This window comes from Struthio camelus, chromosome 14 (assembly GCF_040807025.1).
Source record: "Struthio camelus isolate bStrCam1 chromosome 14, bStrCam1.hap1, whole genome shotgun sequence".
NCBI classification, from domain to species: domain Eukaryota; kingdom Metazoa; phylum Chordata; class Aves; order Struthioniformes; family Struthionidae; genus Struthio; species Struthio camelus.
This window is the reverse complement of record NC_090955.1, coordinates 7,761,134-7,777,549: the sequence shown is the minus strand read 5'-3', so window position 1 is coordinate 7,777,549 and position 16,416 is coordinate 7,761,134. Positions and strand designations below refer to the sequence as shown.

The following is a 16,416-nucleotide window of genomic DNA, read 5'->3' as shown; positions in this document are numbered from 1 at the left end:
TTATACATAAACACACACGTATATCGTTATATAGAGAGACAGACATTATACACTCGCATATATACACATATACGCTCAACTACCTATACATACGTGTATGGATATAGATAAAAAGCCTGAGTTGGAAGGTTTTAACATCGTGGAAAGGAAAAATAAATAAATAAATGTCAAGGTCTGTGTGTATTCAACAAATAAAAGCAGAATTATATAAAAGCAACAGCTAATAAAAAAGACTGTTCTGTGCTGTGTTTCCCATCTTTCCAACCATTATAGGAATAAAATTATCCACAGAGAAGATCGAAAACCTTTTTCAAAACTAATACAATTAAGCTTTATTACACTGTTTCAAGTACGTTTCTCTCCTCTCCTTTCTAGCCCCCACCACCTCCCACTTCAATCTACACTAACGGTTGGAGGCATTCTTCTATTTTATTACCAGCAAAATGCTCGTGTTTAAGGGTCAGAAACTATCCAGTGTTTCAAGAAAGGAAAGAAAACCTGTCCTTATTATCTACTTGCTATTGTATAAGAACTAGAAGAGTGTTTCTATGCATCTCTGCAATTTGAATAGAACTATGGGCTGGCCACCCTATCCCAGAGTGAAGATCCTGCACTAAAACATCCATCACCTTGTCGAAAAAAATTACCCAGTAGCAAGAGACACTGATCTGAAAAGGGAAACAAAAAAAATGTAACAAAAGATTTCAAAAGGAGGACAAAGCAACCTGGCCAAACTTCTCCCCACTCCACTGTCCATAAAGGACAGACACACATACAAATTTTCCCTGCAGTTTCCACTTCATGAAACTAAATCTGGAAAGAAGAATATAATAGAAGCACACAGCATGAGATCAAGAAATTGCAAAAATTCCCTTTGTGTATGAACATATGGACAACTGTGATAATTAGGACGATAGCTGCTAGATTGTTTGCAATTTCACTGAACAATCCCCATTATCTAGAAATAGAATGTAAAATCTGAATGCAACACGGAATGATAGTTGTAATAGTTTATTTTTTAATGAAATGTATGGATTAAGTGTTGCAAAATTGTATCACATGAAATTGCTCATGGGCATGTTCTACCATCTTTGGCATTAAAAAAAAAAAAAAAGAGGCTGCATGGACAATCACGCAGTAGTAGAGAATGAAAAGGGGAAACTAGACATGCCAATAGCTTCCTATCATTTCCATAATCTGTAATTTTCCATTGTTCCATATTCACCATCATGCTGCATGTTAGTAGTAAAGCCGATTGAAAAAGGTGGATCGTAAAGAGACAGAGAAATCATTGCTTTGTGCTTCTTTTTAGTCACATAACACAACTGTAGGTTGGATGCATGCAACTCCCTGTCAGGAGCTCTAATTGCTTCAAATTGGAGAATATTATTCTCCACATTTATTAAAAAATAAAGACTACTTATAACATTATTTCATTTTGCCAGGAAGTGAAAAACGCATTAGTTCATAAGGAACAGCATGGCTGCTCCTATTTTTATGGCATCAATTTTTAAAAACTCATCACAGTAAACAATTAAACAGAGAAGCAAATCCCACGTTTAGGGGAGAGATTCAAATCCCTAAATGGATTTTAAAGGTCATTTCAGGCTTAAAAGATGCTTGACAGTGTCTCTTTAAATCATGTTCATTTCAAAGGATTATCCAGCAAGAAGCAGACAGTGCACTGCAGCAACAGACTTTGAACTGTCGGGCTCCCCAGAGAAAAATTAATAACACAACTTTAATTCATATTTATAGCAAGATTTGTGATTTTTTTTTAAATTTAGGACAGGAATTTTTAGAAAAGGAATACAAAACAAGGCAAACTTAGCTTTCACCTAAACCCCATGGTGAAAAAGAAAATAAAGTCTGCATTATTATAAACATTCATTTTAAATTATCCAATTAAAGCCACTTATCTTTCAAACGTGAATTGTTTAAAAGATTTGGTTCATACAGCTTTTTCATGCAACTATGTAAAGGTGGAGGAAGGATAAACAACAGAGGCTGGCAGTTCCAGGTTTCGGCACAACGCTTCTCGTTTCTCTACTCTGTGGATCCACTCAAATTCGTGTTCGATCCCCCTAGCATTCAGAGGCCACAAATGAAAGACAATATAGCCTTACCTTCCTCTCAATGCGGGCCAGCTGCTCTTTATAGAAGGCCTCTTGTCGCTTCAGTTCTGCCTCCCTGCCTTGCAGCTCCATGGCCTGGGAAGAAAAACAAGAGAGCTTCAGTAGAAGAAGAAATTAAAAATAAAAAGTGTGAAGGCAAGAAAAGCACATGGGATGCAGACTGGAGGGAACTCAGAAAAATCCACATTGTTCAGGACTGGTATATGGGATTCCTCTAGGTAGAGCTTCAAACCTTCAATGCTCTGGTTCATTTTGGACTATTCCCACAAGTCTGAATTACTCTAATTAGGATCGTACTCAAACTCATAACCTCATTTTTATTTCTCTTAATTAAATGAAAACATCCAATCCTAGGAAGTTAACACTCCCGGACCTTCCTACTGCTTTTTTCAGAACTGAATGTTATCCAAGCTTATAGTTCCTTTAAAACAACCCCCAAACCCTCCACTTCATACACACTCGTCCCTTGAAGGGTCAGAAAACTTCTACAGATCTAATACATCCCTATGACCGTGAGGGGAATCCCAAATGCAAGTCTATATTATAACATTGAGAGATGCATTCTCACCAACCATGTATTTGCTTTTTTACATACGCACTTTGGAGTATCGTAACAATTAGCTACTCTCATCATATGGTCTCAGTGCCTACGCCATCACCACCCCCAGAGTTCCTCTTACTGGGTGTTGTCAAGGGGTGGGGGGAGGGAAAAAAAACCAGAATCTCTCTATTTCTCTTTTCTTTTTTCTGAAGTATAAGTTTGTCACTTCCAAAACAGCAAACCTGGTATACAAAGACTTGCTTAAAGTAGCAATGCTCAATTAGAGCAACTAGGCAATGCTTAACTAAAAAGAAAAAAATTTGTTTAAAGTCTGTGTGGTTACAGCAACAGCTTTTCCCTTTTAACGCTTTACAGCTGACAGAATTTCATTGCATCCCCACCCCTAAATTGAACTAGCATTAAGAAAACACAGCATTGACAGAGCTAAACTCAACTTTTCTTTAAAGCTTGAAAATAGAAAGCAATGATAGCAAGAAGAACGGCACTCGTATCTCTCCCCTCATCCCACCCCAGAAATCTCTGCAGCCACATACGCTATCACCAGGCAGAAGACCTTTACAAACCAGACCGATTAGCCCGTTTAACATGAACACAAACCCTTCTAATCTGTAGAAATGCAGCAGCATTGCTCTTAACTTGTAATGATGTTGCTACAATCACAGAAATGCTGGTCCAATATGATTAAGCAGCTGGGACAGAAACATCCCCATAGGCTCAGACCTGTCATTTTATGGCCAACAGCCATTGTTAATGAGAAAAATTACATCTGAAAGCAAGTTGCTGTGCATTTCCTTCTTCCTACTCCCCTACTAATGGAAATATGGTGGTATAATAGGGCTAAGAAGAAGAGATTAAGCTAGGCAACAAGGGATGGTTGATGAGTAAGCAAATCAATCTGCCATGCTAGTCAACATGGCCAGGGTAAGGCATAAGCACTACAGACCCACATCTAAATCCTCTTACTCCCAAAGATGCTCGATTAAAGGCAAAGTCTCCGGCTTCAATTTAACCAATGCTTCTGCATATCCTCCGGCATGCAAACTGGCAGAAACAGGACAACATAGGAGGTCATGAGCTGTCCTATACATCTACCCTAACTGAATAGATACCACAGCAACAAAGGGGGCACTGAATAGCATTCTGGCACTTGAAAGGTATTACCTTTATTCTGATAAGAGAACTATAGCTATCTTTCTGAATCAATATCCATCCTCTGTGAAGGAAACAACTAAGCAAGTTTCAATTAAAATGAAACCAACAGAAGGAGGCAGGGCGGCCTGGTGAGAAACCAAAGGATCCTGATTCTCCTGCTAGTTTTCTGCATAACACCCATAAAAATCAGATTACTACACATATGCCTTGCATTCCCTTAAGGAGAAAAATATTTATATGAATAAGTAAAAGAAAGAAAGGTTACACAGTACTGACCCCTCTCCGCACAATTGAGATGGAAGATGATTCAGGTGTAAGAGTAATAGAGGAAGGAAACTGCCAGAAGATCATCACTTAGAAATGCATGAATGTTTCTGCTTACTCTAAACCAGGAATTTCGTGGCAGTGCTACTCTCCTGTTCTGGGAGACTAGCAGAGTAGCAGACTGTTCTGGGAGCACACAAACACTATGTGTAGCAATCCTAGTGGGCAAGAGCCTTCACTCTGTTCCTGGCAAGACACAGACCCCATGCACCCATCGTTTCATCCCAGGAAATGCTTCACCTCATCCAATAAAAAGTTCACCATATCACCATGTTTATCCATACGACACCGCCACAAGGGATTGCAACACAAATGCCTAATCTCTCAAATAGGATGCTGAGACGCAGATACAATAGAGGTGCGTTGACCTCCGTGACAATAACGGCCCATGGACTCCCAAGCAGATATGACTGGTGCTGGGACGTCCAATCTGGAAAATGCCTCCATATCGATGCACCCTGCGGCAGGCAAACATACCTGAAGTGACTGGCCTAAAGTTCTGCCAAATCCACGTCTAGAAAGAATCAAAATCAGATCTCCCAACTGCAGATTATAGCCTCGGTACACACACTCTTCTTCCCTTCAGTACAACTCTTCCAAATAACTTTTTCCCACATTATCAACATTAAATTGTGTAACTCAGACATATTTTCCATGCCTTACCTGTTTCAGAGAGCTGCTGCTGTTTCAGACCACTGAAATAATATTCTATTTAGTAACAGATCTGCTTGAAAGTTGCTTTCTGTTTCCCCTCTAGCCCCAGCTGTTACTACTAGAAACTTTAGTACACTTTATGATGATGTTTGAAGTATCAATGGTACAGTCAGAGCATGTGTCATTTGAAATATTCACTGTTCCAAACTGGGTTAGGCAACAAGGGAAGTTTTATATGAATACAGGGTATTTATTAAGAGTTCCTCTAGTCCTGCTGCTTATTCCCTACCTAAAGTCAGAAGCCTGTGATGTCCCAGACAGAACTGACTGCCATGGAGATGATTACAATTTCACAGGGGACTGAGACTGCAGGTGGCAAACAAAGCATCAGATACACTTTTCACACAAAGGCCTTTAGAACTAAAGAATGGACGGAGGAGGAAAGACATGTGATTTTTCAAACCAGTATGTTATCATACATATCAGATTTCACATCCATACTGAAGCAGCTACATCTGAGCTTGAACATATCATGCATGAGATGACCAAAGTCCACAGATGACAACTAAGAAACTGAAGAGAAGAAAAACATAGCAGAGTGTGAGGTGGAGGAGGAGAGAGAAACAAAATAGAGAGGGAAGGGAGGCGCAGAGTAGTTAAACATGGACTACATGAGTTAACCTAAAACTTAGATTAGCTATACATATATATATATATATGGCAAAGCATATATGTGGGACAGCATTTACATATATATATATATGGCAAAGCATATATGTGGGACAGTCAAGTACTTGCAAAAGAATGTGTGCAATAGGCAATTTCCCTTCTGTACAAAAAGGTATAAGATAGATTTTTACATGCTCAAAAACTCTCTATAAGGGTGCCAGAAGCTAAAAGCACCATATGCTAACGAAGGGCAGTGAAAGCACATCACTAACATGCTACTTTGGCTTCCACGGGCACGGATACACAGACTGTTGGGGAGGTTCTTTCAAATTCTTCCTACTTTTTAATCTTTACACTTTTTCTATGACCCAAAAGCTTTCCAAGTTATTTAGGTGCTGCTTTGAATAACAACCAAGAGCTAGGGCACAGTCATGTGCAACTCCCTACCTTTATCATGCAATCCCTTTAGAAACAAGCTGTGAAAGCACTTACATGTCAACCGATATGTAATACATAGGTTTAGAACTGAACAATTCAAGTATGGATCAGCTAGATCAGACAGGCCAAAAGGAATTTTTTTTTTTTTTTTTAAAAAAGAAATCTGTTAATTGAACTAATGGAATATTATTGGGGTTCACTGTGAATGAACAAAGCAAAAGACACTTTTAGCCTTATCCCAAACCAAAACCAACACACCCTGCATTAGCATTAGAATGTACAACTGGTCTTCTAGAACTGGGCTCCACTCTAGCTGCATCCATTCACAGATCAGCTTTGGCTTTTCCCCCATAAAATATCATCACCAGATTTTAACTACTTTTAATCACAGTCCCTTCTCATCACCTCGTTAAGCATGAAAACTAGGGAGGAAATCTGCTAAAAAAGGGGCTTCTTGGCAGGGTCAAACGACAGTAGGGAAAGCGGCACTCAGGAATAAAGGGCAGCAATAGCACAGCCCACAGCTGATGGCTACCATCAGGCTGCTGCTCTCCACAATACTGCTGGCGTTCTGGGATCAGGGGAGAGGGCATGGAAAAGAATCTGCTGGAGAAAAACAAACTCTTTCTCTGCAAAGGGTAAGCAGAAGCTAGAAGGAAAGGTCCATACCACAATCTATAAAGAGCTTCCTCAAAAGCAAGTCACAGCACTTGGCAAGATTATCCCAAAAATATTTATCTTCTTGGCAAAACACATTCACCAGTCACAGACAAACTAGTGAAATGATGCCTAGAAAACAAAATCAGTCAGAGGCAATCCAGGGAAATAGGCTAAAGGATAAAGGAAGGATACTAAGTCTCTATCAAATGCCTTGTTTCTACATCATTCTGTCTTTCCAGAGAGGAGCTATCAGATTCCCCCAAAGGTTTCTAGTAACATCTCTGCAGTAGCACAACAGAGATGTTTTAGCCAGGTACCTCAGCTCGCCTCACTTCAACTGCACATTTTTATACCTCATGCTTTCCTCTTTTCCAATCCTGGTAGCAGTCCGGGTGGCAGGGAGGGGAAAAAAAAAACGCTATTAAAGGCTTCAAGACTAGAAGAAGGAATTGACAGCAGCGCACTGAGGACCAGAACTAGCTCCAAAATTAGCTAGCTGGCATGTTCCTGACCAAGTCTAAAGGGAACGGCAGAGCTGAAAGGGCAACACTGAAACAGTAAGAGGCAGCTTGAGCACATCATGCCTGAGACTTAGCAGCAAAACTTTACGGGGAGGGCTGAATGAGACAAGTAACCACGGGGGAGCACTGACTCAACCCTCACTTGCATCAGCAGTAACATCACCATCAACAACACGAAGCTGTCTGCAGCCACTACTCCAGGCATGTGAGGCCTATAAAATCACCTGCTTTTTGTCCGTTCTCTCATTCTGTTGAAGGCAGGAGATTATCCTTGTTTTCTTTTAACCCCTGGTGCAGACTCATGGCCTTAAAAAAAAAACACTACTGGTGTAACACTCATTTCCTCCTGTTTCTGCTGCTCTCTTAGTCAGCTACACACATCACCAGATCAAGTTTGGTTTCAGCAGCTGTAAGCTACACAAAAGGAACCAGTGAAAATCTTTATGGAGGAAATAATATGCAATTTTCTAGCTGAACACCTTTTAAAGTGTAATGACAGAAAATAAAATCCTGCATCTGTGCTCAGCAATAACAATCTGTACACGCGCAGTAACAACATGACACTTGGAATAAGCAAGATCCAGACAAAAAGAGAGCTTACCCAGGCGTCCAAATCCGCAGGCTTGGAATAAAGAGAGCGCAAGAGAGAAAGGAAAGGAAAGAGAAGAAAAAGAAATCAGTGATTTATAGAGGCCGCCTGCTGCTGCACAATATAGCTCTTAAGATGACAAGTTCAGAAAAGTTCCTTAAAAATGACAAGCCTCTTGAACAGTGCAGCGCTGTCCCCTGTTGGGAACTCTGCTATTAAAAACAAAAGCATACACACACATCCAAAAATAAAAACAAAACAAAAACCCCCACAGACTGTTGCAGCATCCCCCTGGAGACCGGATGCTAAGCAGAGACAGATGTGAAGCAGCCGATGTCATGGAGTCAGGCAAGGCGCTGCACAACGTTAGAGATGCCGACAGCCACACCATACACCAATGAGCGTGGCAGTGCCGGGCGTATTCGAAAGGAGGCCAACAACTGTGCTGTTTCCAAACTTCCTGCAAAGAGCATGCATCTTCTTGCAAGGGCATTTTTTAAACACACAAGTGATCCTAAACATCAAGTCGTCATCTTTGCTGGACAATTTCAAAGAGAGCTTCCTAACAAAGCCAGCTGACTGATCAGGTTTCCAGCCAGATCTCCCTTCATAGGCAGGTGAATACATCTTCAGGTCACAGTCCAAACTGCTAGGCCAAACACAAGCTGCCTTCAGTTGCTTCTTTTCCTTTTGTCAGCAAGCCAATTTAAGGAGTTCAGGGTGGAGACAAGCAGATCAAGCAGGCTGCAGTATCACCTCTTATTTACTTATTACTACTTTTTACTTACGCAGTAACCCTGCGGCAGCAGATCAAGTACACGATGATAAACATTTCATGCCCATAAACACCTCCTTCTGAAGCCAAGGCATTTATGAGGCAGCCACAGCACTCATTTGCTGTCAAGGGCTGTGAGCTTTCCCTGCTTCTCAGGGCTACGTTCAATCAGCAACACTTTTGCTAAGCAGGAACTTCACAGAAGGGATGGTTGTTGTTGTTTTTTTTTTTTTAAATGATTATTTATTTGAGAGGGGTTGACAGGGCAGGAGGAACTTTCCTCTTGGTCACAGTTCAGTGCCAGAGGAAGCAGACAGTGGAGAGCAATATGTTTATGGGATCTACCATCATTTTAATGGTGCAGAGCAACTACTTCAGGTAACTGAAGGTGATGTGTTATCAGCTATGTGTTGTCCACCCTCATCCTTTGCAACAGCTGAGAGGGGTGGAACCGAACATCTACAGTTTGGTGGGGGCAGGCCAATGCCCTCCTTTCTGAAGACAGGCTTGATATAACAGCACGATAAAACAGTCGTTGGCCGAACAAACCAATACACAACTGGTATTCACCAGTATCCTCTGACCAATCCTGACAAAAACCCGATTTGAATGCTATTTTTCTTCCTGATGATTTTTACAGTCAATACAGATGTGCTTAGTTTTATTTTTCACATTTTAGCAATTGCAAGGCTGTCCATCCTCAGCAGATGGACAGGAAGAACATGGGGGTCTTTATAGTGCATATTATTATTAGAGTAGATAGGTCACACACAGAGGTAGCTCCTTACTGATTTTATATCTGTCATCCCAGGGTAACCGAAGCCAGTAACCGCCACATTCCTGGTGGAAAAACGCTTGCATGACAAAATGAACAACTGGTACCGACTCGCCGGCACTGGACAGTTGCTGAGCAAGAAGGAACCTGCCCTATCGCCAAAAAAATGGCCTCTCTTACATCAATATAAGATATAACGCATGACAGTAGAATTACAGTCCAAAGAAAGCAAACTGTTGCTAACAGCGCGTTTACTCTGTGGGCGCTGCCGGAGGCTTTAATTTTGTCACCTTTCATGAGGGGAAAAAAAAAGTTATTCCAAGAATAGATATACTCCACTGAATGGAAACAAGAAATTAAAACAGGTTTAAATGCAGTATGACATATTCCTGTGTTGGGAAAAATAGTTATATTTAGAATGAAGTAGAGAGTAAATAAAATAACAGTAAAAACAAAAACGAAAACTCAAGAGGGCTGCTGGGTTAAATCTTGCTGCCTAGTAAGTCTACACCAAGATCTTTTAGTAGATCTGCATTTACTACTGTTGACTGATAATAAAAGACACAGGCTATCCAACTAAAGTTTTCAAAGTTTCTGCCAGCTGCCTAAGACGTGAGCAACATTTGGGTTTCCTGCTTCCTTATGAACTGAACTTCACTTTCAGCTCCCAGTTGCAGGTTTGACAGTTTTATAATCCTTGCCCCGAGATACAGCCAGCTTTTAGCACTCCTGGTCAGGGCTGCTGTGTTCTTGTGCTAAACCAAGGGTTAATTTCTTTTCCAAGTAACCCACTAGACAGCAATTACAGGAAACCAAATAAACAGTGGACTTGCTCCTTTCGAATCAAAACCGGATCAAGATTCTCCTCTTCACTGCACTAGAAGTAAAAGTTATTATTCAAACTGGATCTGAGGCCAAACCAGCCACTCCTAGTCTAGGTATTCACATGGAAAAAAACACAGTCAATTTGGATAAGACTCTGGTTAGATAGGGGAACTACGCAGGCAATGCATCTGTGCTTCTGAAAATTTCATATTAGAGCACTGATGCTGCAGGCAAGGAAGAGTGTCCCACACATGTATCAACAATCCAGCTTTCACTGAAATCAATTATACAGAGCCAAATTAGTATGTCATACAGAGGAACAAATCTCCAGCATCTTCTCTTCCCAAATCCATATACCACATGACCCATACATGACTGCCACTACAGGCACATCACCCACGTCTGTGGCAGACAACAATCAAAATACAGTTCTGCAACTGGAGCCGTGGAAGGAAGGAATCAGCATGAAAAAGAAGTGGCCTGAGGAAGGGCAGCGTCTTGGTGATTCATTGAGCTGACGGGAACCAGTAAGTGCCCAGTTTCAAACTAGATGCTGATTACCTTGCCATAATTAGTAACGCTGTCATATAATTAATCTCACTACAGCACAGTCAATGACTCAGGAATCCAGACTACTAGCTTGGTAGATTTCCTACTTAAGAACTCAAGAAAGAGTATTTTTAGAGGCACTGCCAGCTTTGGGAGTGGAAGATGGAGTGGGAGATGCGAGAAGTGAAAAGCAGCAGGTGCCCAAAACCCAAGACAGCTGCTGGCAACAACTTTTGCACTCATGTCAGGATCTGAAGAGTTCTGCCGCACATATTCTAACATCTTGATGACCAGACTTCATCACTGAATGAGCAAAGAGTCACTTCTCCTTAAGGCAGTAATCCAGCTCTAAACTTTTTCATGATGATAAGAATTAAAAAAAATATATATATATATAGACATTCAGTATCCACTCCAAACCCTTAAATACTTCCAGTTTAGTGGAAAATTGAAGCAGCATCAATATTAAATGTAACAAGAGTCAGAGATGCAACCAACTGACAAGGGAGAGGGAGTAGGAAGAGAGACAACTGAACAGCAATCAATTTTAAGAAAAGGCTGTGATGAAATTGCTCAACTCTAATGTATACAGAGCATACACAATTCTATAAATGTGAAGATGGGAAGTAGCAGTAAAGCCCCCTGACCTTTTACGATTCAGGGACAATTGCACTTTTAATACTTAAGGCATTGCTGAAAATAGGTTTGCAATGCTGACAGTTGATAGTTTCCATTTAAAACAAAATAAAGAGAAACCTATTTTATCAAATCCAAAAGCAAGCCATCTGCTTTCATTGCTTGCTTTAATACTTCAGCCCATTCCAACATTCTCCTTTTCCCATCACTGTTTCTATACATGCATACATACCGAGTTTTTATTTTGCAGGCTGCCAACAGACAAGGCTTTCAATGTCTATAGAAATCTTTCAGAGAGTGTAGGCTCTTCAGAGATGTATGCTCAAGATTTATTTCTGATAGCAGGTGAGTCAACAACTCACTCTACATGTTTACCTCTTTGCTTAAATTCCTACCTGCATATTAGGCACAAGCATCTCCAAGTCCCTGATCAATTTAGCCAAAAAAGAGCTCTCAAGAGGGCATCGTGGAATTCAATATTAATTATGTCTTTCCTATCCCAAAACATATTTCTGACCCTACTGAGTCAACGAGATATTTTGTCATAGAGCTAAAAATCAAAGACCATTCAACTCCTTTTGGATTATTTCTAGCTCATCATCATTAATATAGACTCCCATTATGCCAGTCTAAGGGTGGTATACGGCTTTCTAGGGATAGAACAAACGGGCAAATAAGTTATGCATGCCTACATCCCAGTCGCATTTCTGGGCGTGCATCTGGGGACATTGCTTTCCTCTTGCCAAGTTCTTGAAATGAAGATATATTAGCTTCCGAGGCAGTCAAACACGCTAGTTCAAACACAACCAACATTTTGCAAAAATCAAGATGTTATGCACAATCAATCCACATGCCTCAGGGCAGCACAAACGATGAACCCCGCACTGGCTCCCAAACACTACACGCAATTTTACCTGCTTCTGAACGCAACAGATATTTGTAAGCACCAGCCAGCGAATACAGATTTAATATAGGACAGTGAATCCAGGGCTTCTGCTACAAGATTACAAATCTAATTTCTTTTTGTTTAAAAAAAGATTTCTCAAATACTACACAGTTTTAAAGAAGCGCAGTTGACTTTGAGGCCACTTTTTAATACAGGCAAAGACAGTCTTAATTATATGCTTGAGTAAGAAAATTCTTGAAAACCTTCAACGTCATGGTCACACGTTCCCTTTGTCTGTCTCTTTATGAATCCTTCGGCAGGTGGAGACATGAGGTGCGCTTTCAAGCATCACCGTTTATATTTTTACCCACTTTGAGAGTCTTAAATTCTCTTATGTTCTCTACTCTTTCACCCTAGACATAAGCAAAACACACTTTAATCAGCATTGCATCTTTCTGGAAGCAGAAGCCTATCTACCAGCTTACAAGATATATATGGGAAAGATGCACAGTAATCGAGATTTAATATAAGTCAAGTGCATTCCAAAGCCTTACAGAATGAACCACAAAGAACCATAGAGGAAGGAAAGTTAAAATAAGTGGCATGTGCTAATATACATGCATTATCATGCTTTCAGTAAGGTGTCACATATGGAATAAAGTGGAATCAAAATATGCAGAAAGATAATAGAGCCTGCATGGAAGGAAAAAGGACTGAGAAGTGAAGGACTTCACTGCAATCGCTCTCATTTACACGATCACTAAAACAGAGACAAGCAGCCAGCACTAATTTCCCTACCACCATTTCTGAAAACGTGCCTCAATCTTGGCCTGCAGCATTCCCTACCTCCTAGGCCTCAGTCAATGTTATGAAAAGGCTACCAATTAAGTTGTGGTTTTGAGCTATAGAAAAAATGTCCACTAGAGACTGATTCTTGCTTCCAGAGTACTTGCTTCCCACTGTGTGTTTTAGGAAGAGAATACGCTGGTTCTCAGATACGTGCACTACTCACTCCCTACAAGGCTACGATCAGAGAAAACGCTGCAAGGTAGCATCTTTTAACGAAGGCCAAGTATATCATAATGAAATCATCTGCAAAAAGAGCGTAGATTCAGCAACAACGAGGATTTCAGGCTGTTGTAGAACTTCTTTATTTTTACACTGCAATCTCTAGGGCATGACTGTAACAAGAGCAGCTTGTAAGTCTCTGTCACTGCCAGCAAAACTTTGATTTCCATTTAATAGGACAATTTGCAGACAGCAGTTTTCCACGTTGTGCGAGAGCTTAACATTTGTAAGAGCCACAAGAATTCAATGCTGATTCAGTGCCCATTTACTGGGCAATGCAACACACTCTTGCATGCACCAGGAAGCGTAAGAACTCAAGGCAGGTGGCTTGGAAAAACCTGGGGGAGTGAAGACCGTTCTCTTTCTAAGAAGGAGCAGTAACTGTTAGTGTCTCATCAAGGATCACAAACCAGGGGTTTCTGCTATAGAGAGGAAGAAGCAGGAGGAGTTCAGCAGCTCTGACGAGTTTGTTTTTTTTTTTTTTTTGGAACAAAAAGAATTGTTGTTTCACTCCCAAGTCCCAGTGGAGTTCCTGAAGCTCAAACAAGCTAAGGAACCAAGGAAATATTTAGTCCTAGACCTTCTGATCAAAAGCAAAAAGCTTGAAATTTAGCTTTAAAATACTGCAAGCTTTAAACATAGCAATTGGACGACCTGACAGAGCTAAGATTCATGCTTCATGAGTTTGCAAACTGAAAGAGTCAATTCAGCTCAGAGTATCGCAGAACCCTAAAGACAGATTGCCACATTTATTATAGTAGATACTATTTACAAACATATCTCCACACTGCTTGCTCTCTAATTACAGTTGGGGCACATACAATCATTTACTTTCTGTGAGCTCCTTTTGTACACTACACCTCCAAGTCAATGACAGTAATTTTAAAGAACCTGTTGATTGATTTATTGATCAAACAAGTTGACCAGCGCAGTGGACTAGAAATAACCAGACTGCAAAGTGATTTGACAAATATTCCTGGAGACTAATCACTAAAGACAGTGAAAGGGAAGGGAAAAGAAAGCTTAAAACTTGGGTTCAGGCTTTTTTAAAGCAGTAGAATCCATACTAACAGTTGGCCCTAAAATTATACTTCATTCCCCATGCAGACCTGCTCGGTCAAGTGCACTCCCAAACCAAACGTTTGAGATTATTCTGTACAATCCAGTATTAGCTATTAAATTCAGCAGAAACAACTGGCAAAAGTTGACCTCCTCTTAGTAGGAAATGAGATGAGAAGAAAGAAAAAAGGAAGAAAAAAGAACAGTGTGTTATGCAAGAGTCTGAGACACGAAAGGCATTCTCGTATTTAACCAAGACCATGGGATGGAATAAAAAGAAGCAGAGACCATTTTCCACAGTTAGTCTACAGCGGACAATTACTCTGGACAATTTTCTAGTAATTCTGTGGTGGGACTCCACTGCAGCTTTCAAGGAGCTCCAACAGCAAGGAGTGGATTATGTCCCTGACCAGTACTGAAAACTATTAACCTCACGTATCAAATATTCACTTTGATGGTCTATTTTCCCTTGTAAATGTAATTGTGATTTAATCAGATTTTCAGTGAAATGCATTGGCAGCTTATCGTACGACTAAGCTGAACACAACTTGCACTTGTTTACGCTGCCCAGTCAGTTGTGGTGAGAACTGTCAGCCAACTCCAGCAAGCAAGAGGCAACCCTAGGACTAGGCTCTGCTGCACATGAGTGGTTTCTAGGAGATGGGGGAAGAGATAAACTAGCAGAAGGAAAAAGCTTGCATTATTACTTACAGTATTTTAGATCATCATGTATCACGGTGGTATTCAGAAGTTTACATTCAACCCCAGTGCAATGAAAGAATTAAACGTCCAGCAGTGTCAGTAACTTTTTCCACAAGCATACAATCGAATGAGCTAAAAATATTCAGGTGCAGACAAAATAAATTAGCAAGACCAAATCCACGATCTGTCATAACCCCTCAGCATTTTTGGAAATGAATGCCAGACTTGTCAAAAAACTTTAAAGTCTTATTTATTGCCTAATATCCTCCTTCCTACTTGTCATATTTTATATATATATAAAATTTTAACATATATATATATAAAAAAGCAAAATCCACTCAAAGAACCAACACTTCAGTGCTCCATTTTTCCATTCAGTGTTGGAACATACACCCACAGAGACCTTAAAACATTTTAAAGGATCAAGTTTTTTTTTCCCATTAGTACCACCATCACGTTGCTCTGAACTGTGGTCATAATAACCTTTTGCACCTCTTCACTCTATTGAATCGATCTCCCCTGGCAACTTCTGGTGTGGCACTCTGTTCCCCCCTGCCTCCGGCTCTTCTTCCCTCACTAATTCTGTGTTCAGAACTGTGAAGCACAAAATTAGACGTTTCAAATTAAGCAAGGAGAGAAAATGAGAGAACCTTATTAAATCAACATTAGCATCAGAGTGTCTTTAAAAGAGAAGCTCAGTTGCACAATATTACTTGTCTCTGTAAAGCTCTTTTACACTGATAGAGAGGAGACAGAGGCAGCAGTTAAAGCCTTCTTCCTCTGCCCCCAACTACTTCTTCGCACTGGTCACAGTGCTTGAGCAAAGAGAACAGGAGCCTTTCCAGACTACTGCCCCAAAGGAAACAGAGCTTACCTTGAGCTCACAAGCACTGGAACTGCCAGGTAAAAAGGACAAGGTCTATTAATGCAATGTTTAAAAATGAACAAATAAATAAAAAGTGTGTGTGTGTGTGTGTATCTAGCTATATCTATCAGTACACAAAAGTGCTCAGCCTTTCAGGAAAAGTCAGCCACAACACTTAAGTTAGAGTCAATTTTTTTTTCCCCTCTTACAGCAACACAAAGAGGCATTTAAAGTTTTAGCCTCCATTCTCAATCCCCAGCAACCAAGATTACTGACACTTTAGGCAGCAGCCAGCATATTTTGTTCCAAAACACCTTAACTTTCTGGATATGAATCTGCAATTCCTGGCTAGACACACTCAATCTCGCTCCTTTTCAAGGGAAGTCACTGGAGTATCATACTATTCCCTTCTGCTGGAGAATTAGTCATGCTTTTGGAACCAGAGATCCCTCTGAGGTTGCATGGCCTTTAAACATGACATTCCCTTGGCATTTTTTGACTAGAAGTTTATATTTGCATCTTGTGTCAATAGATTGAGTGTATACAACTTACACCATTATGCAACAGGCTAC

The 16,416-nt window shown here is 40.4% G+C and overlaps 1 protein-coding gene across 2 annotated transcripts in view; it reads right to left on the bottom strand.

Annotated features, from left to right (window-relative positions):
- CHCHD6 (coiled-coil-helix-coiled-coil-helix domain containing 6) overlaps positions 1-16,416 on the bottom strand; it is a 116,256-nt gene that overhangs the window by 72,963 nt on the left and 26,877 nt on the right. The window contains exons 5-6 of one of the 2 annotated variants that reach the window (XM_068907612.1): positions 7,717-7,737; positions 2,127-2,210 (exon numbers count right to left, since the gene is read on the bottom strand). In XM_068907612.1, coding sequence (XP_068763713.1) covers positions 2,127-2,210; positions 7,717-7,737 — 105 coding nt within the window. The remainder of the gene's footprint in view (positions 1-2,126; positions 2,211-7,716; positions 7,738-16,416) is intronic. The other variant, XM_068907613.1, reaches the window with a different exon arrangement.